Source organism: Callospermophilus lateralis, chromosome 8 (genome assembly GCF_048772815.1).
Source record: "Callospermophilus lateralis isolate mCalLat2 chromosome 8, mCalLat2.hap1, whole genome shotgun sequence".
Lineage (NCBI taxonomy): Eukaryota > Metazoa > Chordata > Mammalia > Rodentia > Sciuridae > Callospermophilus > Callospermophilus lateralis.
The window spans coordinates 97,530,681-97,553,253 of NC_135312.1; the positions used below are offsets into that span (position 1 = coordinate 97,530,681).

The window sequence follows — 22,573 nt, forward strand, 5'->3', positions numbered from 1 at the left end:
TGAAAAAGGGAGTGGAGGACAGACTGAGCCTCATTGATTGACTGATTTTTGTCTCCACAGATGAAGCTATAACTGAATTGTAAAAATACTAAAAGTAAATTTTCAAGGGGAACCAGGATCTCTAAGAGAGAATTTATTCTTAAGGAAAGAGCCAGATCTGGCAAGTCAGACTTGGCAACAAGACCAGAGATTCAGATGAAACCAATGCTTCTAGTTATAACTTTAAAAATACATGTAACCCTTTCTGATCCATCTACCTTGGTGGCATGTGTGCCTAGAAAACAATATTCCATAAAATCTGCAACACTTTAGGGCCTAAGCAAACATGCTGGAGGTTCTCAAAATAAAAGTACCAGCAGGAAGGCAGCTATTACCTTTCTCACTTTGCAAGAGGAGGTACACCATCAGAGGCTAAACATAAAAGATGATTAATTGGCACTGCACAAGAATATAGGCCTCAGAGTCTAGAAGAAGCAGATACACCAGCAGTCAGGAATAGATTACCATTATCAAGAGCAGCAGAAAAAAAAAAAAAAAAAAACAATACAACATAGCTAATCCCTCTGACATAAAGTCATACAACAATATAAAGCAGCAACACTGGCCAGCTGAAGGAGCATGCCTCTGCTGGGAGCAAGAAGGACACCGGAGATGGTAACTACTTAGGATGCTGGCAGCCTGGAGAAGGTCAGAGTGTTGGCTCACAGAGGCAACCTGGCTGCATGTGAAACCAGGTGGAAATCCCTTGAGGATTCCCAGAAATACTGCAGGAAAAAAAAAAAAAAATCCAGAAAAGGCAGTTTCAGAGCACTACAGCCAAGCTCATGGGAGCTAAATAAAGAAATCTGAGTATAGTAATGACCAAAAAAGCTAGGGAGGCACGTGCACCATTCGACCACACTACTACAAACAGAAAATCATGGCAGGCTAAGAAATGAATACAACGACTAAAGGAAAATCTCTGGATCTGAGGAATAGCTAGCAAAATAGGGACAGTAGGCATAAAGTGTGCAAAAATTCAAACTTATAAGCACCCACATAAAATCAAGAAGCATGTTCTAAAGAAAATTAGCTTCAAATTTTAAAGGTGTTTTGCAGAATGATGAGGAGAGAAAACGCTTTCCTATATTTTTTTTGCATTACTAATTACTTATGCATGTATACTTTAAATAATTATTTATAATTTACAATTTTACATATAATATAAACCCATTTTTATATCTATAACATAGTTGTTATAACAATTTGAATATTTATATTGTTGACAATCACTCATTTATGTAGCACCTAAGCTCTCTGGCCCTTTATGAATCCAACCCTTCCCTCCCTAGAGGGACGCAACATCCTCTTCCTTTGATTTTCTTCATAGTTTGATCTCATACATGTGGTTCCATTAAAATATATTACTTGGGTTTGCCTCTGAGCAAAGTTTGTGTAATTGAAATTGTAATGTATTTGGAGGAACTTGGTTTTTTCACTGAACATTAAGTTCTGAGAATTCATACAGGTTCACACACACACAGCTGGGTTCATTCATTTTCATAATTATGCTAATTCTACTATTATATACAAATATTTGCCAACTTATCCATTCTGTTCTCTGTTGGACTGTTTCCAGAATTATGTTTTGCTATTATGTACAAAGCTATTATGTCTGTGTGTGTAAAACCTCATACCTATTTCCTGAGACATATGAGTAAAAATCTCTATAGGACAGACACCTTGGGCTGAACTGCTTTAAAAAATTATTTTTATGTCCAATTTCTATTTATAATTCAATTGTCCCAATCTACACCCCCATAAGCAGAGTATGAGAGTTCTTACTGTTTTAATCTGCAACAACATTTGTTATTTTCAGACTTTTATGTTTTTACCAACATGGTATACACAAAATAGTGTATCACTCTAGTTTCACTTTTCATTTCTTTAATTATTAATGAAGCCCATCAAGTTTTCATATATTTATTGACAGTATGGATTTATTCTTTTTGAAATTCCTATTTTTATTCTTTACTTTTTTATTGATTCACAGGAACCTCAATATATTCTGTATACCAAACCGGTTTGGGCCTTTTTTACTCTGTATTTTAGTGTCCTTTGATGAACACATTTTTTTTTTTATTTTAACATTTAACTTTTTTCTTTATGGTTTGTTCATTCTATTTCTTATTAAAGAAACTGTTACCTTATTCTGAAGATAATAAACATATTTCATTTCCAAATATCTTAAAGTATTGCCTTTTATATTAAGTGCTTCTTTCGTACACAATTTGCTTCTATTTATGGAATGAGGTAAGGATTAATTTTCATTTTCCATATGAAAAAACAGTCAATTATTATAGTGGCAGCTTGGATTCATGGCTCATCAAGATTTAACTGGACAAGTGCTGGGTTGAATGCCATAGATGGAGGCATTAAAGTCCACACATACCATTACATGAAAAAGAAGTAGGAGAAGCTAAGCGGGAAAACACCACCCTGATAAATTTATTGCATTCAACTTTTTAAAAAGAGTTTTTATATAGTTTAAATAATTGTACATAGTCATACTGTCATCAATTTACCCCATTCCATATGAGATATTCAGTAGTTTATTTAAACTGGACTGTTTCCTTATAAACTCTTACTGACATACCAGTACTGCTTAGAAAAATATTACTGCTACCTTATATACTGATTAAGAAATTTTTCACAATAATTCAGTGGCTCTCAAACTAGATTCTCACATAATGCCACAAGCTCAATACAGGTGTTCTGCCATTATGATCATATTAAACTTTTTTCTCAGTTTTCAGAAACAATTAAATTAAATTTATACAATTTTCTCAATATTAGATAATACTCATAATTTTTTTTTTAAATTACTTGCACCTGCTACTCATTATTTCTACTAGAGTCTGGTATGAGTTAACACATAATTACAAATGTATTTCTTTATAGTTTCATATATTACAATTAAGCTAATCAAGTTTTAGAACTAATCTGGGAAGGTTGAAACACTTGGTTTTTCACTCTAGGATCTGCACCCACCCTCAATTCACATTAACTTTTCCATCCTTAAAATGCATGTCACATACTTACTTTAAAGTATTTGGGGAAAGAGTGTGAAAACAAACACTGCTTGAAAATGAAGTTACAATAAAAATATTTCATAGGCACTTCAATTTACAATAACCTTAAATTATATCCTATAAATATGGTGCTAGAACAAGCATGGGAAAACCAATAATTTCATTTTTATCTATATTCTTTGTTTCTTCCATAGAAAGTCTTTAAAAAAACAGATTTTTTAAATGGACTGAAAAAAAATTTGTTTTGGATGTCATTTTCTACACCACATAGTTCTAGTAAAGGTCCTGAAAAGCAGAACAAGGCGAAGGTTAAATGTTAAACTATAAACAGAAAAACTTAACTCCAAATAACAACAACAACAAAAATCAGTTTTTATAAGGATGTGATCTAATGATTTATACCACTCTAGTGTGATAAAACTAATGCAAAAAACTATTAGAATCTAACTAAAATTAAGAAATGTGTGGATCACAAATGAAAATCTGACCTGTCTCAAAAACAATCCAGGGGGCTAGGGCTGTAGCTCAGTGGTACAGTACTTGCCTTGTATGTAGAAGGCACTGGGTTTGATCCTCAGCACCACATAAAAATAAAATAATAGTATTGTGTCCATCTACAACTAATTTAAAAAATCAAGAGGTAGCCTGAATTTATCTGAAAGAAAATGCTTTCTTAAGTATGTTTTTTGTTTGTTTTTATAAAGAAACCCAGGTGGAATTAGAAAACTGAAAAAATATGGACTGAAATGAGAATACACTAAAACTGAGATATAGTTCTCCACTTGGTGTCAACAGAACCTTGCCTTTCTTGCAGGGAGGGGAGATGTTTGGTGTAGACATCTGCTACATTTAGAAATTTTCTGCACTAAAGATACTGCACTCTGCTGCTTCTCAAGCTTTTAGACATGTACAGAAGTAAGGAAAGTGAAATTACCTATTTTAAAAGAAAGTCACATTATTACACTGTGAAGCTTTTAGAGTCAAAAAGAATCAGACTACATTTCTACCTCCTGTAATTTCCAAGCTGTTTGATCTTAAGCATTGTTATTTAACCTTTCTGAATTTATACTTCACCTTTAAAAGGGGGATAATATCCATTCTGGGACAATATTATAAGAGTTAATTGAGACTCTTATCTTATATACAAATACCCATGGCATAATCTTGGCTAAGTTGCCATTAATTATAAAATAAGAAAGTAGGTGACTTTAGCGAAATTGTGAAAGAACTAATTGTACTTTAACACTCTATGATAAAAAATTCTTGACTTCCAGGCATTTAATATTTGTTAAAGCTTGAAAATTTTCTTCAAACTGTAAAATACGAAAGAACAGTTTTCTGATAGAAGTGGGTGATATATGGAAGACAAAAGATAAAGGAAAAGTTAAAGCTAAAACAATTAGTATCAACTTGGTATGACATATAACCAGCTACAACAGCCATTCATGAACAAGGGCAAATAATCAGGACAGAAAGGTGGAAGGGAATTAGAGGAGGAAGTAGGAAAAAAAAAAAGAGTAACCAAGGGCAGGAGGAAGAGAGAAACAGCTAGCACGCATAGCTCCTAGCTAGGTGGATGTTTCTTAGCTGGCCACCTGCTCCTCCCTAGGAAGACTGTGAGCTGCCCAACATGAAGAAATGAGCAGACAAACAGTATATCTGGTGCAGAAGTTTCTGTGTATTCCACATCTTATGAACATTTGTAAACCACTATGTGGTCTCATGTATGCTTTTTGTCTGTAACAGCATCAATTATAATACCATTAGAAACACACAGTTAATAAATAGAAACATAAATGTGTCACAGAAATGTTTCATTAAAATCCAACCAAAATTTTAAAATTGATTCTTCATCTCTGCAAATCTTATGTACATGTTTGGTATATTAAGAAACTGAAATCATGTTAGCATGGATATCCGATTTCCTTTCTAATAGGAGAAGCATGTAGTATTTAAACAGCTTATAACCCACACAAAACCAGTCCCCCAAGTTAAGAATAGATGGTTTCATCAGTTTATATCTTAAACTCATATTGTACTTTGGAAATTGTACCAATCTACTTCAGACGGTAACAGCACAAGGAAAAAAAAAATCACTCAATCATTGTCTATGTCTACCAATAATAATTTAAAAGAACTGCATGTGGAGTATTAATGAATAACTCAAGAGACTATATGAATTGTATATTGGTTCATTTAAAACAAATGAACAAAAAAAATTACACATTCAAAGAACTGTGAATTCCTTCAGTAGAATGGTGTGTCCTAGGTCACCATGCTTTCTTTCCCTATTATTGTCAAGTTCAATTTGCCAATAAGACTCTGACAATAAACATGGAAATAAATTTCAAGGTTAGTAACCTAAACTAGCACTGGGAATAATAATATGTTAATTTATTGATGATGTAAAAATTGGAATGGAGAAAGTAGAAAACAAACTTTTAAGTGGGGGTGAGCTTTACATAAAGAAAAAGCAAATATTTACCTAGTGAATTAATATACAGAATCATATGTTTTAATCAATAACAATCCTCTGTACATTTTTAAGAGGAAACTAAACATAATTGAAAAAAGGAGGAATAATACGAGTAATCTCTTTATACCTAAGTTATTGATAAATCTTAAGACTTCTAATTAGCACAAATACTGATGCATAATTTTCCAGATCTTGTTTAATCTTGTTTAACTACAAGATTTCATTTATTTTAAAAATTTTTAATAGACTTTTTTTTTTTTTTTTAATGTGGTGGTGAGTATCAAACCCAGTGCCTCATACATGCTGGGCAAATGCACTACTGCTGAGCCCCAGCCCCAGCCCTATAATTTACTTTTAAATGTTCCAGGGCAGGGTTATAAAATAAAAACCCCAATGGAGTATAGAATGATTACTTCCAAAGATATACCAATGTATCAACAAGAATGATCCAAGGAGTAAAAGTCCTTTATTACTCTTATGCAAAAATATTTGCCTTGAGTTAAAGAGGAAAACTGAACAAATTATTTAGTGGTGATCAAAAACATAAAAAAATTAAGATTACAAGTGATTTTTATAAACTTTATCATATGGACCCCCACATATATACATATAAACAATATTTATGAAGTGTGTCCATTTATAAGCAGATTACACTATTCTCTTTTACATCATTCCAGGTAACCAATAAGTATATAAGTTTCAATGATATCAAAATATACAGAATTTCTTTTCCTTCTTGGAGTACTAAAGCTTGATACATAGGGTACAAGTTTGAGTCTCTTAAATGAGTATCTTAAAATAGAAATGACAGCAAAGGCAGCTAGGTGATGAGACTCATTTCTCCTCTTCGTGTAACTTACAGTAAAGAAACAGTAAGCCACCTGCAACAGCCACTGTCTGTGTCCTGGCAGTTCCTTGCCAATTTTCCTGCTAAGGTCATCAGGAGACATGTGGGGGGTGAGGTGGGGGAAGCAATGGTGCTCTGTCGAGCTCGCAAGGCAGAACTGAAATCTAAGTTGGATTAAACATGGAACAAAATGAATAAATCAACAGCAGACCTAAAACACAGGAAAGTTAAAGGAAATTTTTGACTGATTCCAAAATGACTTAAGGGGCAAGGTTACTTCTATTTTGAGATTCTGGCATCTTCAGTGCTAATGCCAAATAACGAAAAGCTCCATGTTTCACCAGTTTCATTGATGGGTGGCTACACTTTAGGAAGCCATTGCTCCTGAACTCACTTTTTCCCAGATGGACTCAAGCTGGTATTTCTGACATTTGATCCCTATACACCCACATCTATTTACACTACTTAGGGTAACAAGCATTTTTGTTCTATTTGGCAATAATTCCTTGAAAGATGGATTTAGGCCAGATCTGACACTAAATCATGACCTATCACTTAGCTATGTCAGGTTGACCAAATTACTTTACATTTGGGGGTATCAGTTTCTTAATCCTAAAAAGGAATAAGTCAACCAAAGGCCTGTTACAAGGATTACAGGAACACACACAGGCACATATCCTTCATTAACAGTGCTTATTATTAATGCATAATTTCTCACACAGATCATATTCTCATTAGGTTTTATTTTAACATAAGAAATATACCTGGCCTCCTATCCCCAACAATTTCAAAAAGTATGTCAAGTTAAATCCAACACCATTACCACCACCCTAACATATGCCAATGCTTAAATTTCATTTAATAAAAAACAAACTTTATTTCCCCAAACAGATAAAATTTTAAATGCAATATGAGTTGAGAGGTAGCACAAAGATTTAAATTGGTACCAACAGAAAGATGAAAGAAAGATTACTTCACAAAAAAGTGGAAAAGGAGAATGATTCAATAAAAGTGCTGAAAAAGATCTATGGGGATCCCAGTATTAACACTTAAGTAAATTAAACAAAAAAATGTAGAAAAATATTTTTACTATTTCTGGACATAAAAGCTTTCTAAATTTCAATAGAGATGGAGGAAATATTGATTACCTGTAAAAACAAAGATATTTCAAAACATACAACAGTAAAAAGTTAATAAAAGTTTGGGAAAACAGATGCAGTAAGTCTTTAAAGAATCAAGACCTTAAGAGGGCATGGTGGTGCATGCCCGTAATCCCAATGGCTTCAGAGGCTAAGGCAGGAGGATCGTGAGTTTAAAGCCAGCCTAGGCAAAAGTGAGGTGCTGAGCAATTCTAAACAAAATACAAAATAGGGCTGGGGAAGTGGCTCAGTGCTGGAGTGCCCCTGAGTTCAATCTCTGGTACAAAAAAAAAAAAAGAATCAAGACCTTAGTGGATGTCAGGAGCAGGACACTCAAAGGGGTGTGGCTCACAAGTAGAACACTCAAAAAAAAAAAAAAAAGAAAGAAAAAGAAAGAAAAGAAAAGAATCAACTTAATTTAAAAAAAAAAAAAAAAAACTTTTTAAACCAAGAAAAGCAAATGTAACCCTGAAAAGAGAATGAACATATGAATAGAAATGATAAAGAATAAAATCCTAATTATTAGTGATTCCCTCAGAATTAAGTTCACTAGTAATTGAAAGCATATCACTTTCCTCAAAAGATCACAAAATTATAAATCTCTTTTCAGGTAAGAAAGAATTTTAAAAAATGGATGATACAGATCCAACGTGAAACATTACCAATCTAATAGAAAATGTTCACTAAAGGGTAATCAGACTTTTTCCACTGACTGGGTAAGTGTGGAAAGAACATTACTTTGATTCTGATGTGAGGTAAGACATAGGAAGGTACAGAAATCACAGGAAGAAGCTGATATTAACCTTTAACTATTTGCTCAAAACCTCCTTAACCTTTAAGTAGGCAAATCATTCTGACCAAGAACCTTAATCTTAAGGAGGGAACAAGCAATCCCCCAACTTCATTGGGAGTGAGTGGTAGAGACAGGACTGGAGGAATAAAGACCTACTAGAAGAATTCATATTCAGAACAACCCTGTTTTGCCCCTTTCTCCCTCTTTAATTATTTACATGTGTTTAAAGAATTCTAGATGAAAATCAATATAGTCTGGAAAAGCACACTTGATCCTTTGATTTTTGTTTTATTCAAGGCTCTTTCCTGCTGTAAACCAGAACAAATAATCATCTTAGAAACAAAGTTAGAAAACAAAATATAACTGTGTATTCCCTATTCGAATCCCTTAGATACAATCAAAGCATAAAACTTGTCTCTGTGGTTTCTTGTCTTTGCTTCAGGATTACCTGCCACATTCTGCTGAAAGGAAAAAGGTTGTGAGGCATAGATGTGATCATCCTACCAAACTGAACAGGGAAAAACCAGGGGGCCCAGGAAGGAGAGCTATCAGAAGGAAAAAAAAAATACTTTAAATCTGGTTATGAATGGAAAAGCACAGTATCATCTCACTTCAGACAATAACTGTTAGCTTTAACTTTCACAAATTAAGAAATAAGACTAATAGGATGCAAAAATACAACAAATTTGTTTTAAATGAGTATGCATAATAAAACAATTCAAATCAATTAAAAGCAATTAAAATCAGGTAAGAAAAGTCATATTAATAAAATACTGGCCCAGTAATTATGCATTTCTTCTTTTAAATCCAAGTCTTTACTGGATGCCTTAAAAGCTAGTATTTGGAAAGTTCCGTTACCCATTTGTGCTACAAATGCCTGTCTACAACATGAAAGAGTTGAAGAAGAAAAGCTTCAAGATGGTACTTCGGGTTTATTATTTTTTTCAGGTTCTATGAATTCTATGCCATGCTTAGTTATAGAAAAGTTTTCATTGGCAAGGTAAGCTGCTAACAATAATAAAAATAAGACTTTATTATTTTGGTGAAATCCTTTATACCTCATTCCAACCACAAAGTTCTTTGACCTTTACTTGGTAGTGGTGATGGTGTTTTGCCTTTTTGGTTTTGCTATATAATCTTTCAGTACTGGGGGAAACTTGGATTTCTGTCCTTACTGGCCAATGAGAACTAGGTACATTTCCACATCCATGACCAGTGAAAACCCTACCCTCCCAGCCTCTATAAATTACATATGTAATTTGACATGCCAGTTCACATCAGTTTTACCATAGGAGACTTACAGGGACAAAATATATCTGAAAAGAAATTCCAAATTGAGTATGGTCCATTCCAAGCAATTAAAAGGTTAACAAATTTTCCTATGAAAATACCAATCTTGTTTTCATTCCTGAGAAAGATACAATTCAAGGTTAAACAAACAAAAGAGTCATATTCAACGTCTGGAAAAGGTTTATAAGTCTTAAATAATAATGGAAAGTGCTGGTAGAGTACACTAAGGAGTCAAAATAATCAAAATGAGAAAAACTGTAAATTACTCGAAATTATGCATGAAGCTTTATAGTTGTCTCTGGTATACAAAATATTTCATATATAAAGTAAGTACTTTTATGTATGATGGGTAAATAAAACCATTAAAGACAAAATAAATTTTATTTTTATTGAGTATCAGAACAAAAAGAAACAGCTGCTATTTCTCAACTACTTTATTAAACATCGACTTCCTTTTCTTTCAACATTTCTATTTTGAGAAGAAAATTCTTCTTCTGTCTAAAATGGAGTATCACCTTTTGGGTTTGAGGATTTTTAAGCCATGATTTTCTATTATTTCCCTAAATCCCTAAATATCTCTGCAACAAAAGTAAAATCTGAAGAAACACCTTTGTTAGTAACTTTGGGAATAACTCCATGCTATAATTCTCTAGGATCCAAGAGGATGGATCCTCCTGAATTTCTCTCTTGGCCTTTTGGAAGGTGGGCCACTGGCTAGTTTGCTTGGGTATCAATTTATCTCAGCAGTCCATGTGGCAGCCACAACTAGCTTATTATGTTGACAGATTTCATCAAATTAACTGAGTAAACAACACTTTGGAAATATATATACTGAATACACATTTTCAAAACAATGTATTTTGAACTTTTTTTTTTGGTATTTTCAACAACTATCTGCATGCATTGATGAGGATGCACACTCCTGTGATTGGTGCTGGAAAGACAAAATAATTATCTTACAAATCATTACTACTGTCCTCAATCCATTTATTATTTACCTGAGTTTCTTTCTTTCAATCTAACCAGTTTTAAAATATATTAAAAGAGTTATTTAAAAAGTGGGTGTTTAAAATAAATAATTGAATTTTTTGTTGTTTTTTTTCAAATTCTGGAACATTTGTTATATGGTATGTCTTGGGGGAACATAAAAGAAATCATTTTAAAACCTGGCCACAAGTAGCTTACAGTCTCACATGGAAAAATAAACCCAAGAAAATTATAGAAAGCTTTGCCAAATGCTGTAACTAAGGCCTATACAGAAGCTGAGAGTGGACCAAGAAGGGTTCCAGGGAGGAGAGGCAAAGAGACTGACAGGCAAAGATGTAGAAGAAGGCTTTCAAGATAGAGAGGGCAGTGTCAACCCCAGAGAGAAGCAACACTGTATAGATGGTTTCAAGAAATATAAGATATTGAATATTGCTGGAGCGTGAAAAAGAGGAAATGGGTAACAATCTCATGGGTGGATAGGACAGATGTAGTTAATATCCTAGAAGGAATGGCAGAAGAGCAATACAGAAAAGTAGCAGCCAGATCAAAAAGAGTCTCACAGTACCTAGAAGCTTGACCTTTACTCTGAGCAACAGCAGCTAGAGATGGGAGGATTTTGCAACAAGCAATGTGTTCACCAGGGTGGGAGATTTGATTACTCTAAGGGTGATGTAGCAGATGGACTGGTATCATAACACATGAATAGAGACAGTGAGGTTCATTAGGAAGCTGAAATTAACATTTCAAAACTCACCTTGCTTTGATAGATACTTAACACATAATACAAAAGGTCCCACATTCATTTTTTATAATGGCCTTCATAAAATATTATTTTAAAATATGATATATAACCAATACAGGATTAACGATAATCCAAAAAACAATGCTGAACAAGTTTTTCAAGTTTTAAAAACCTTTAAGCAATATATAGCCCACTTTAGACATTATGCACCAATCTCTTAATTTTCTATTATTTTCCTTCTATTCACAGGAAAAAAGTTTCTTTGGTTTTTCTTTGTTGTAGTGATTTATTTGCCCTGTTTTCTACCCAAAGTTTCAAAGTCATACTTCAGAAACAAAATGCCAGAAGGAATAAAAATAAATAAATAAAAAGAGTAAAGAAGCATTATGATGTATATGCAAGATAAAACACTAGAGAGATCTTAATAAAAAACTGAAATTATATTCTTGACCATGACACAGTAACTGTCAGGAAAAAAAAATAACATTATTGCTGAACTCAGTTTCTTTAACTGAGAAATATCTATCCTGGATTAACCATGATGGCATTTTCAAAATAAACACTATCAAAAATCTAAATCAAACTCATTAATAAATTGACATGAAGAACTTGAAAAAGTGATTCAGAGGACGAAACATGCATTAAATAAGTGTTAAAAATACTTCAAATTTAGATATCAATTAGATCAGTTTTTAAGCATTTATGAGTTAATAAATCTGATGTTGTGCATATTTTATGTCATTTAAAAATTATACATGCATTTAAAAAAGTGATATTGCACAGCTACTGGCCTTATTTTAAGATATTTATGTTAGTTGAGACCTATTCCACCTGCTGCTTTGACCTGGTATAATCCTATTTTAGAATAAGCTGGTTTCTGCACAGTAGCCCTAACAAAATATGTGCCAGAGTATTAGTTGTTCTTTATTTCTATTGGCCTATCATTTAATATGTACTGCGGCATTACTATTATCTGTGTTATTAACTTAAATATGTAGTAAGAAAACCCTTTGAAACTATAAACTCATGTATAATCTAAAAATTTAAAATATCATACTGTTTATGGTTCCACAGTCCAAAACACCAAACAAGGAAACTCTCACTATGTCAGTACATAAATATCATGTATTTATTGCCACAGTTTAGAGAGGCAATATATTTATTTTTCTGAGCCGTGGGTAATAGACATATAAACTGTGTGAGTGTTCTAAATCCAAAAATGCACATAAAATAATTTATTCCTGTCTCCTTCAACACTACTACTTTTAATGATAATCTGGGATATTCAGAAACAAACTGATAAGCGAACATACTACAGCACTATGAACACACACAGAAACAAGTGCTATGCGTGGTGACAGGAAAAATAAACAATGTGTACCAAGAGGCAGTAGTTTAAGTTTAATGTTTAATAGAAAGTCATGTTTTATAAGAAACCAGTAGCAAGTCACCTGGACCAGCAAGGACTGTGTCCTAAGTGCCTAAGTCTTTTGCACCTTGGATTAAGAAGGCTATTCTTACTCCTCGTCACTCCTGATTATCTCTGTTCCCAAAGGCACTGACTATTTCACTTCAGTACACTATCAAATGGACATTGGTTTAGAAAAAAAAAAGAAAACCAACATGATGCCTATGTTCCCAGCTTCTGCATTTTGACACTATCTACTACATCTTCACGTGTTCATCTGAAAATTCCCATACACCCCTAGCCCTGTCACTACTATAAACTTAACTGATACTAATGTTTTAATTACTGATATAAAAAACAAAGAGGAACTCACCAACTGGAAGACTTTGAGAATGACAGAAAGGAGAGACAGAAACTTTACTGATAGGACACACATGGAATTAGTGTTTGACAGCTGTTCCCACCACCCACATCAAGTGCATTATGTATGTACACAGCATTCTCGGAAGCAGTACACAAAACTACACTGCCACCAAGAACACTCTTCAGCAGCAGACAGCCCTCCTTAGTAGCTTTAGCATGCCACACAGTCCTCTGCTTACTGATCAGAACAGCCAACAGGGAGATGGAGTTTACAAGTAAAAGCGAGACTGAACTGGCTAATTACTTACCTTCTCACTTAAGGCAGGCTTGCTCCTCTAACTTTTTGTTTCCTCTCTTGTCATAGCTCAGCGCCAAATGGTTATGATTCAGCAGAAGTTTGAACCTGACAGTTAAAAAGAATTTTTTTCAGAAAAAAAAACAACATTGAAAATTCAAGTTTCCTCCGCTGCGGTCTTTCTGGTCTTTCTTTCCTTGCCCTCTGCCTGCGTGTTTCTCTCTCGTCTCTCTCTGAAAGGCAGCTACGTAGTGGTCTATAAATATTGACCCTCACACTTGCTCAGTGCTTTACTTGCTCATGGCACAGGTCTGTGTTACTGAACACCGTGGTAATACTCCGGCAAAGTTCTCAGCTGCTCAGACAAAGCTGTGGATTGGCTCACTACCCAGCAACCCTGTGCCTGCCTGGAAATACCATTTTGCTGCCAGCTTTACAGATGCTATGGGCCTTTCCTGAGGCCCAAATCAGGCACAGAAGGGCAATTATGAGGTTTGTCTGAAGAAATACAGCTTTCCTCAAGCAGGTGGAGAAGAGGGGGGCAGGGAGGAGTGCAAGACAAGAAAGGAAATACTGCCTTTGTTCTGGCCAAACACAATCTCAAACCCTTTATAAAAGACCTAAATGTCATTCAATCAGGCTTTATAAAACTTAATTACTACATATTATAAATGGCCAAAAAACATAGGAAAGCATTCTTGCAATTGTTTTAATATTACTTCTCATTAAACTAAGGCTACAGTGACTCAGTAATTGGGCACAAAGAAATGTTTTGACATAATTAAGTTCATTTCTAGGATGATAGAAATGCACTAGAAAGTATATTTATCAGGTAAATGATGTATTTGGTGAAAAAAGCTAAATGTAATCTGAAATTATGTGAACCAACATACTGTATTAACCCCAAATTACTTTAATTTATAGTTTGTAGGTAATATGAATAAGATCTCTATCATGTACCTATAAAACCTATAATGCTCATAGTATAAGTGATAAGAAAATAACTGAAGCCCGTAATTTTTATTCTCTGTGTCAAGGGTAATCATTTGTTCACCTTATTAATTTTTCTCAAGGTGAAGGCATTTGAAATGATCTAGTCACTTACTTTACTAATGAAAAAATTCAACCCCCACCTAGGCTATTACTGTGCCCAAGGTCAAGTGGCAACTCTGCTGCAGAGCCAAAACTAGAGTCCTTGCCTAATTGCTCAAAGACTGTGTTCCTTCTCTTTCTTGGGCAGTGACTCTCAGACTCAATTTCAGGTCCACCTTCATGTGAAAGTTTACTGAAAACCTTACCAGTAAATGCAGATACAACAGGCAGAAAATTAGCATAAAACAAAACAGTAATTGACAGAACAAAAGTGCTGTACAATTAACTTTCAGACAAATGAAATCTATGTTTCTTACTTCAATAATTAATCTTCATCCAATAAATAAACTGCTTGCCAGAAGATGTAGTAGCTAGATGCTGAGGAGGCAAAGATAAAACACAGTTCCTACTCTGGAAGAGTTAATAGTCTAAGTGGGGGATTGGGGGGTTGGCTGAAAGACAATGTGTGAAGTTCCAGGATGAAGACTGAGGGACCAAGGAAAAGGGAGATACAGAGCCAATAGGATGGGGCTACAGAAAGTGGTTCTTCACTTGAGACTTCCGGACCTGAAGAATGAGCAGTTTAGTGAGGCAAAGAAGGGAAGAATAACACAATTAAGACAGGGGGGAAAGAGTGGAGTATGCACATGGAAGTTCAAATAGTTCATTCTTGCTGAAAAATAAAGACACAAAGAAAAGGTACTAAATTTTTTTTTTTTTTTTAAACTAGAGAAGGAGAGGTGTTGAGGGATTTTACAAGCCAGGTTAACAAACTTAGGTTTTATAGAGTAGGTAGACCTTCAACATTTTTCACTGAAACATTATATAACCCTCACCTATTACTAACTTAACATCTACAAGTTTTACCTAAAGTAAATGTATGCCTTCAAAGAATTTAATTTCTATTCCATTGGAAAATATTGCCATTTCAAAATAAGACATCATATATTTTAAATATACTCAATAGAATCTAAATCCATAACAATTTAGTATAATCACTATCCCCTTAAATATACAAATAGCTTTTTTAATAGCTGATACTTATTTTACACTTTATTTTCTTGACATTTACTTCCATCTCACTTCTTCGTAGAATTTTTGGGTAATACATTTTATAATTAGAAGTCTTTCACTGGTCTCCCTGTCATGTTCTCTAAAGTAAAACTTTAATGCATTAGTTCAAATTGTTAAAGTATTAAATTTTCTGACTCCAAGGCAATGCACCATAGTAAAATTTGACATGGATGAGGGTGCCTTACTTTTGTAGAGTAGGAAAAAAGACTGTTGTTATTAAAGCATTGCTCTTAGCCAGATCAATATTAATAAAAAGTATATGTAGAAGTAGAGAACCTAGACACTGATTCCACTAAAACTATCCATTCAATTGCTAAGTGAAAGAAAACAGTCTGCAAAGGCTATAAACCATATGATTCCCATTCTTTGACATCCTGGGAAAGGCAACAGAAAAGATGGCAAAAAGTTCCATGGCTTCCAAGGGTGCTTTGGGGATGGGAAGGAATAGGAATTTTAGGGCACTGCAACTAGTCTATGATACTGTGGTGGCAGATGCATGACATTATGCACTTGACAAAATCCACAGCATCATACAATACAAAGAGTAAGCCCGAATGTCAATTATGACTTTCAGTTAAGTCCCTTCTACTGTCTTCTACTGTCTTCTTGAAGCATGTGCCCTAGAGAAAGTATTATTATTGAGTCATTACTATCTAGCAGAGGCTTTAGGAGTATTATATCTAACACAAAAAACAATCCAAACAGATGATTATGCTTATGCCTTGTTTAAGAGAAAGAAAATGAGGCTTAGAATTATTATTAAGTGGTAATTAAAGTCATGTTACTCATAAATTGTAGAGCAGGAATACAACCCAACTACTGGACCGTAACAGCACATACTACCTTCATATCAGTCACTTAAAAAGAAGTAGAGGCTACCCAGGCCAGGCGGGGAAGTGGACAGAGCAGTTTCTTCACAAGTCAGAAAGGACTGAAAGAGCCTTATCCTGCATATACCTAAGAAACCAAAGTCATTTTAATATCAATTACTGAAAGGCAGCAGAAATACAGGATTAACTAATCATTGGATGAAAGTAAAGTAGTGTATGCCATATAAAGAACTTAAACATTTTAATCTTCCATTTGGTTGAAGAGTAAGGAAGCCATGAAAAGTCAAGGGTGGCTCTTTGGGCCTTTCTCAAGACAAAAGTTACAGAAGGAGGGAGAAACATTAGAACAGGCAGCTGGGAAAAGAGATGGGTTCAGCTTTAGAGATGATGAACTTGAGAAGTGTAGCACCCTAGTAAGTATTTTCGATGGACATTTAAGAGGTGGCTGGGGGTGTGGCCTTGGGGACTCTTGTTGGTCCATGATACAGGAGAATGAAGACTGCACCAATTCAGTAGTCTTCTATTCTTGTTTTTCTGCTCCAAACTTTGTCACCATAGAGTCTATGGTGAACACAGAAGACGTGCCCAACATATTCATTTGCTCAACAAAATCCTGTACTGCAACCTCATTTTACATACAGGGCCAAAGACCTTATAATGATCCATAAATCTCTACTTGTCCTGCTCACTCAGTATCTCAGCACCAACATCCACCCACCCCGCTCCTCAACTCCAGCTCACTTATCTCCCTACCTTTTTTAAAAATGTGCCTAACAAGTTTGTCATTAGTATCCTTCTATTTGGTGTTGCCATGTTTGCATGATCTTCCTGAAAACAGGGGCAGGACTGACTTCTCGCCTCCTTCAATTCTCTGTTTAAAAGGCACCTGCTCAGCAAACCCTATCATTGCCAATTTAAAACTGCCAACTTCCTTCTTTACTACTTCATTGTTATTGCTTTTCTCTTCCCAGTAGAAAGTAGGTTCAATAACAGCACAGATTCCAAATACCTAAACTGAGCCTTGAACATGATAAATGCATAATAAATATTTATTGGGTAAATGACTGAAATAGACATTGGTGAGCCACACACATTAGTGGTTCTTGAAGTCATGAACTCTCTCAGGGGCAGCATGTATAATGAGAAAATAACCCCAAATTTTAAAGGCAGATTGGGGAAGGGGGGACCCACAAAGACGGAAAACAACTATGAGGTAAACAGGGGAAGAAAGAAAAGGGATGAACGAGATTGGTGTATTAATAGGAGTGAGAAGTCAACAATGCCAAATGTCACAAAAAGGTCAAATATGAAAAGGACAGAAAAGAGCCAATTACATACAATATTCAGAACGTATTGTGACACTACAACCACTAAAATATATAATTTTAAACTGTTAAACGTATGGCCTATGAATGATGTCTTGCAAAGAAATTATGAAGAAAGCAAGCATGGGTACCTGAGCAGCTTCCACTGGAGGGGGTCAGCATGTGAAGTGGGATAAGAGTAAAATCCCTCTCAAAAGGTTTGGTCTGGAAGAAAAGAGAAAGGAGGACAGGGACAATGATTTCAAGCAGCAGGAACAAAAACTCATTACAATGTAGAGGTCAAGTAAGTGCTCTGAGGTCACGGTGATGTGAGTTTTCTTCTCTCTCTCCTTGGACTGTGCTATGGTTTGGGTCTGGAATGTCCCCCTCAAAGGCTCATGTGTTAAAAGCATGCCCCTAATGCAGCAAGGTCTGGAGCTGTGCCTTTCAGGCAATGATTGGTTCCTAAGGACTCTGACCTCATTGGGTTTAATCCACTTGATGGGTTAGTAATGAGTACACTTACTGAGATGGTGAATCCTATAAGGTGGGACAAAGTTGGAGGAAGAGGTGGCTGGGGGTGTGGCCTTGGGGACTCTTGTTGGCTCCTTCTTCTCTTCCTCTCTCTCTACTTTCCCAGCTGCCATGAGCTAAGGAACTTTTCTCTACCACCATGATATTCTGCCCCACCCCAGACCCAAAGGAATACAGCCAGCCAAACATGGGCTGGATCCTCTGAAACCATGAGCCAAAATAAACCTTTCCTCTTCTAAGTTGTTCTTTTCAGAAAAACTAACAATATAAGTTATATATGTGCCCTAATTTCTTCTTAATAAAAATGGGTTCAATATTAGTATTTGTGTCATTGAGAATCAGTATATACTTCATTTTATTGTAAAAATGTTTCACAGTATGAATACACCAGGTTTTATTCATCAGGTGATGGACATTTGGGTTGGTTTCTACTTTGGGCCATTATGAATAATGCTATTATGAACATTCATGTACAAGTTTTTGATTGAATTTATGTTTTCATTACTCTTGGGTAAATACCAAGGAATGAAACTGCTAAGCAATCTGGTAATTTAACATTTTTAAAAAACTGTCAAACTGCTTTCCAAAGTGGCTGTACCATTTTACATCCCTGCCAGCAAACATATGAAGGTTCTCCACAAACACCTGTAATTAATAAATATCTATAAGCATCTCTTCAGAGTGATAATAGAATATTTGAAATAGAATCTTATTGTCATTTCTCCAATGATTAATAATGTTAAGCGTATTTTCATGTTCTTATTTGCCATTGAGGTATTTACTCTGGACTTTTTGGTAAATGTTATTTAAGAAAACTCTTAAGACCAAATAAAGCTTAAAGTATATTTTAAAGTGCTTAAAAGAGGTGTACCTGGCATAGACATATCCACTCACTCATAAGTGAATAAATCAATAAACAAATGAAAGATTAAAGAATTAGAAATATTTACTACCATATTCTTTCAGTTTTTAAACTAAACTTGAATTCCTATACAGACTCAATAGAATATTTACTAATGAGAAAAAGCCTTGAAAGGAAAAAAGTAATCATAGAGAAAACAGAATAATTCTCTGTTCAGCATGGTGATAACTGCTACCTATATTGGTATTGTACTTTAATAAGCTAAGCATCAGATAATCTTAGGAAACTGAAACTGTAATCAGTTATATTAATGCTTTAAAGCTTCCTTGAAGTAAGAGGTTAATAAAATAAAAAGCTAAGCAGTGAATTTTTTTTTAAGAAATGCTGTTAACAACTTCATCATATAGGAATAATAGAAAGTTATCTAACCCTATAAAGAATGACACACTGCTCAGAGGCAAATAGCTACAAGCAAAATATTAGTAATACAAGTTTGTCCTCATTTTTCACCTGAGGTAATATGTGACTTTCATCATAAATGACTGAGGAAAAAGAAAACTGACTCCTAGTTAAAAGCAAACCATAGACCATTTTCTGCTTTTTCTTTCTTTAGAGGCCTAGTATTAGTTATATCAGATAGAGTTGCTTACCTTTAACTCTAAGGTTCTTTGTTCTCAGGTAATAAATACTTTGGGTTCCCAGGACCCCACAGGAAAAACATATATAAGTCTACTAACTCTTACTGCTGCCACTTTATTGTAAGTACTTATCCATTATTAGTTTGAGAAGTATTGACTGCACAATTAATAAATAGGCCATCTGTTCTTCTCAACTGGAATAATGTTGTATGTAAACTGAGAAGGAATATATTAAATAAGCAAACCATAGCAAAGAATGTGTATCCTCTTAAACTTTTATTTGATATCACACCAAACTAATGCCAAACTAAAACCTCAACAAATATAAACATAAATTGTTCTGAAATTCATACTTCATAGAATGCACATAACCAGAACCAATAACATTCAATTATGCTTAATGAAATAAGTTAATAATGATGAATAACATCAGAAATATCATTATTTTTTATGTTTTAGTTGTTGCTAATGGACAAAATCTTATTTTTTCTTCATGCTTATTAAAAATACCTAAGTTTCCAGCTATGTATCAGTATTTCCATTTTTTTCTTCTATTACTACTGTACATATCTATTACTATGAAGTCAATGTCAAAATTTTTCTTTAACATAATATTTGCAATACAGTTTCCTATTTTTAGAACAATTCTTAAAATTATCATTTACCTTTAAATAATTATCTTTTCTTTTTTTCAGTGCTGGGAATTGAACCCAGGACCTTGCTCATGATAGGTAAGTATTCTATACAATCCCCACACCTTTTCATTTTAAGACAGGATCTCACTAACCTGCCCAGGCTGGCCTCAGATTTACAATCCTTGTGCCTCAGCCTCCCAAGTAGCTGAGATTATAGTTGTATTCCACTGCAATCAGCTGACATTTCTTAAAGTTGTTGAATTAATCCCCACTAATTCAAATTTTTCTACTACCACTACAAAATCTAAATTAAATTAAGTCTAAATGGCAGTAAAAATCTGCATAAGAGTTTTAATTCCATTCATCACTGGGTGGTTCTAATCATTACCTGACATTTTAGGCAAGAGTTCTCTTTCATCAAAAAGATGTAGTTGAGCTCTTAATACCTGTTACTTTCTTTCTTTTTTTTAATTACTCACTTGAATATATTTTCATTTATACAAATGCCCATAATTAGCAATATGTTATTAATTTAATAGAATGTTATAATAGAATAATATAATAGAAAAAAGCTGCAGTTATTTTTTTTGTTTTTAAGTAAATGCAACTGGAATCATAAGACTAGTTAGTGTCTTTTCCAACACTGGAGAGGGGTCAAAAAGGTGATCCTGAAACCATCCATTCTATAGGTATTTATATTAGATGAAAGGAAAGAAGCAAACATTGCAGGATTTCCTATAATAAGCCAAAGCCATACATGCTTTAGGATGGAGACTGGGAAATCCCAGCCAGGAAAGATTCAACAAAAACCAACTCAATGACCTCAATGGGGGAGAGAAGTGCTTGTCTACCAAATTTAAGATGTGTGTTTGTTTTTAATCTAACCAGTAGTTTGTGAAAATATCACTCAATGACTAACTTTAAGTAGTGAAAACAGGAATGTAAACTAAGTCTGATAATTCATTAAAGAAAATAAAACAACAATTGTCTTATTTTACTGTTTCATGATAAATATGCTTTCCTATGGAGGATTTAAATTGTAAAGCTGAAAAATATCATTATTCATTTTAATACCAGATCTTTTCCATTAAAATATGTTTTTTTTTTTTTTAAAAAGAGAAAACAGGAAGAAAATAACAAAGCAAACTAATCTTAACAAGAAATGAATGAAACATCTATTACCATGCTTGTTTCACTTATAAAATGTGGTCGTTTCTACTAGCTGTCCTGATTGACAGAGCCTAAAATTTTCTTAAAATGTGGTGTCAAAAATAACTAAAGTTTAATGCCAAAAAAAAGCTAACAATAAAAAAACTCATTGTTTTAACTCTGTAATTTAGTAGATGTGAATACTGTCATGTACAACACATTTCCAAGAGTTAATTAAGTTAGATTTTGATATGGATTGACGTTATCTTTCCAGTTTCTAAAGCTTTAGTTTCACGAGCCTACTTTAGAGTAGGTGAAAGCTGTAGGGAGATGAAGATTATTTCCCCTCTTCTAATTGCTTTATTCTAATATGAGCCTTAAATTGAGCAAGGGCAGAGTTGGAACTCGGCTGAAGACAGATGGGTGGTAAACGCATCCATACACTTCTTTTTCATGACCCAATTAAACAGATCAAATAATATCAACATATAGCATATCAACCTGTTTCTGTTTCTGTTTTGCTTTAATTTTTATTGAACCATTGAATCAAAATAATTATTTTGCATAAATATTTGTGTTTGGAAAAGCATATACAAACAGAAAACCATACTTTAAAAATGTCAGCAAAGAATATGACAGAATATTTTGGAAGTACAGAAAAGGTCCCTCAAAACATGTTCTCAGGGCCTTATTGCCCAATTCCAAATGATATGTACAAGTCCAATACTCACATTTACACAGCATTTTATATTGTTAAGAAGTGTTCTTTCCAATATCATATCATCTGACTTGCAGGACAAGCAATGAGAGCATCCCTACTTTATATACGTGGAAACTGAAGTTCAAATCAGGTAAGAGAACAACACATGATGTCAAAGTTTGAAAGGACAGACAGAATTCTCAGGTCCTCTCACATGAAGTCTTGTGCCCTGATCAGTCAGTCTTTCAGTAACACCACAGGAAAATATCTCAGTAGAAATTATTTTCCTTTGAGAAAAAAAAAATAATTCTTAGGGAACAGAATGAAATGTTCCAATTTGGGGC

The 22,573-nt window shown here is 34.1% G+C and overlaps 2 protein-coding genes across 2 annotated transcripts in view; both read right to left on the minus strand.

Moving 5' to 3' along the window:
* Bmpr1b (bone morphogenetic protein receptor type 1B) overlaps positions 1-13,545 on the minus strand; it is a 140,511-nt gene extending 126,966 nt beyond the window's left edge. Inside the window, exon 1 of the mRNA XM_076863860.2 lies at positions 13,425-13,545. The gene's annotated coding sequence lies outside the window, so the exon portion shown is untranslated. The remainder of the gene's footprint in view (positions 1-13,424) is intronic.
* Positions 13,470-22,573, minus strand: part of LOC143405760 (uncharacterized) — a 225,636-nt gene continuing 216,532 nt past the window's right edge. Inside the window, exons 4-5 of the mRNA XM_077110155.1 lie at positions 17,864-17,936; positions 13,470-13,519 (exon numbers count right to left, since the gene is read on the minus strand). Of these exons, the coding sequence (XP_076966270.1) occupies positions 13,503-13,519; positions 17,864-17,936 (90 nt within the window). The 3' untranslated portion in view covers positions 13,470-13,502. The remainder of the gene's footprint in view (positions 13,520-17,863; positions 17,937-22,573) is intronic.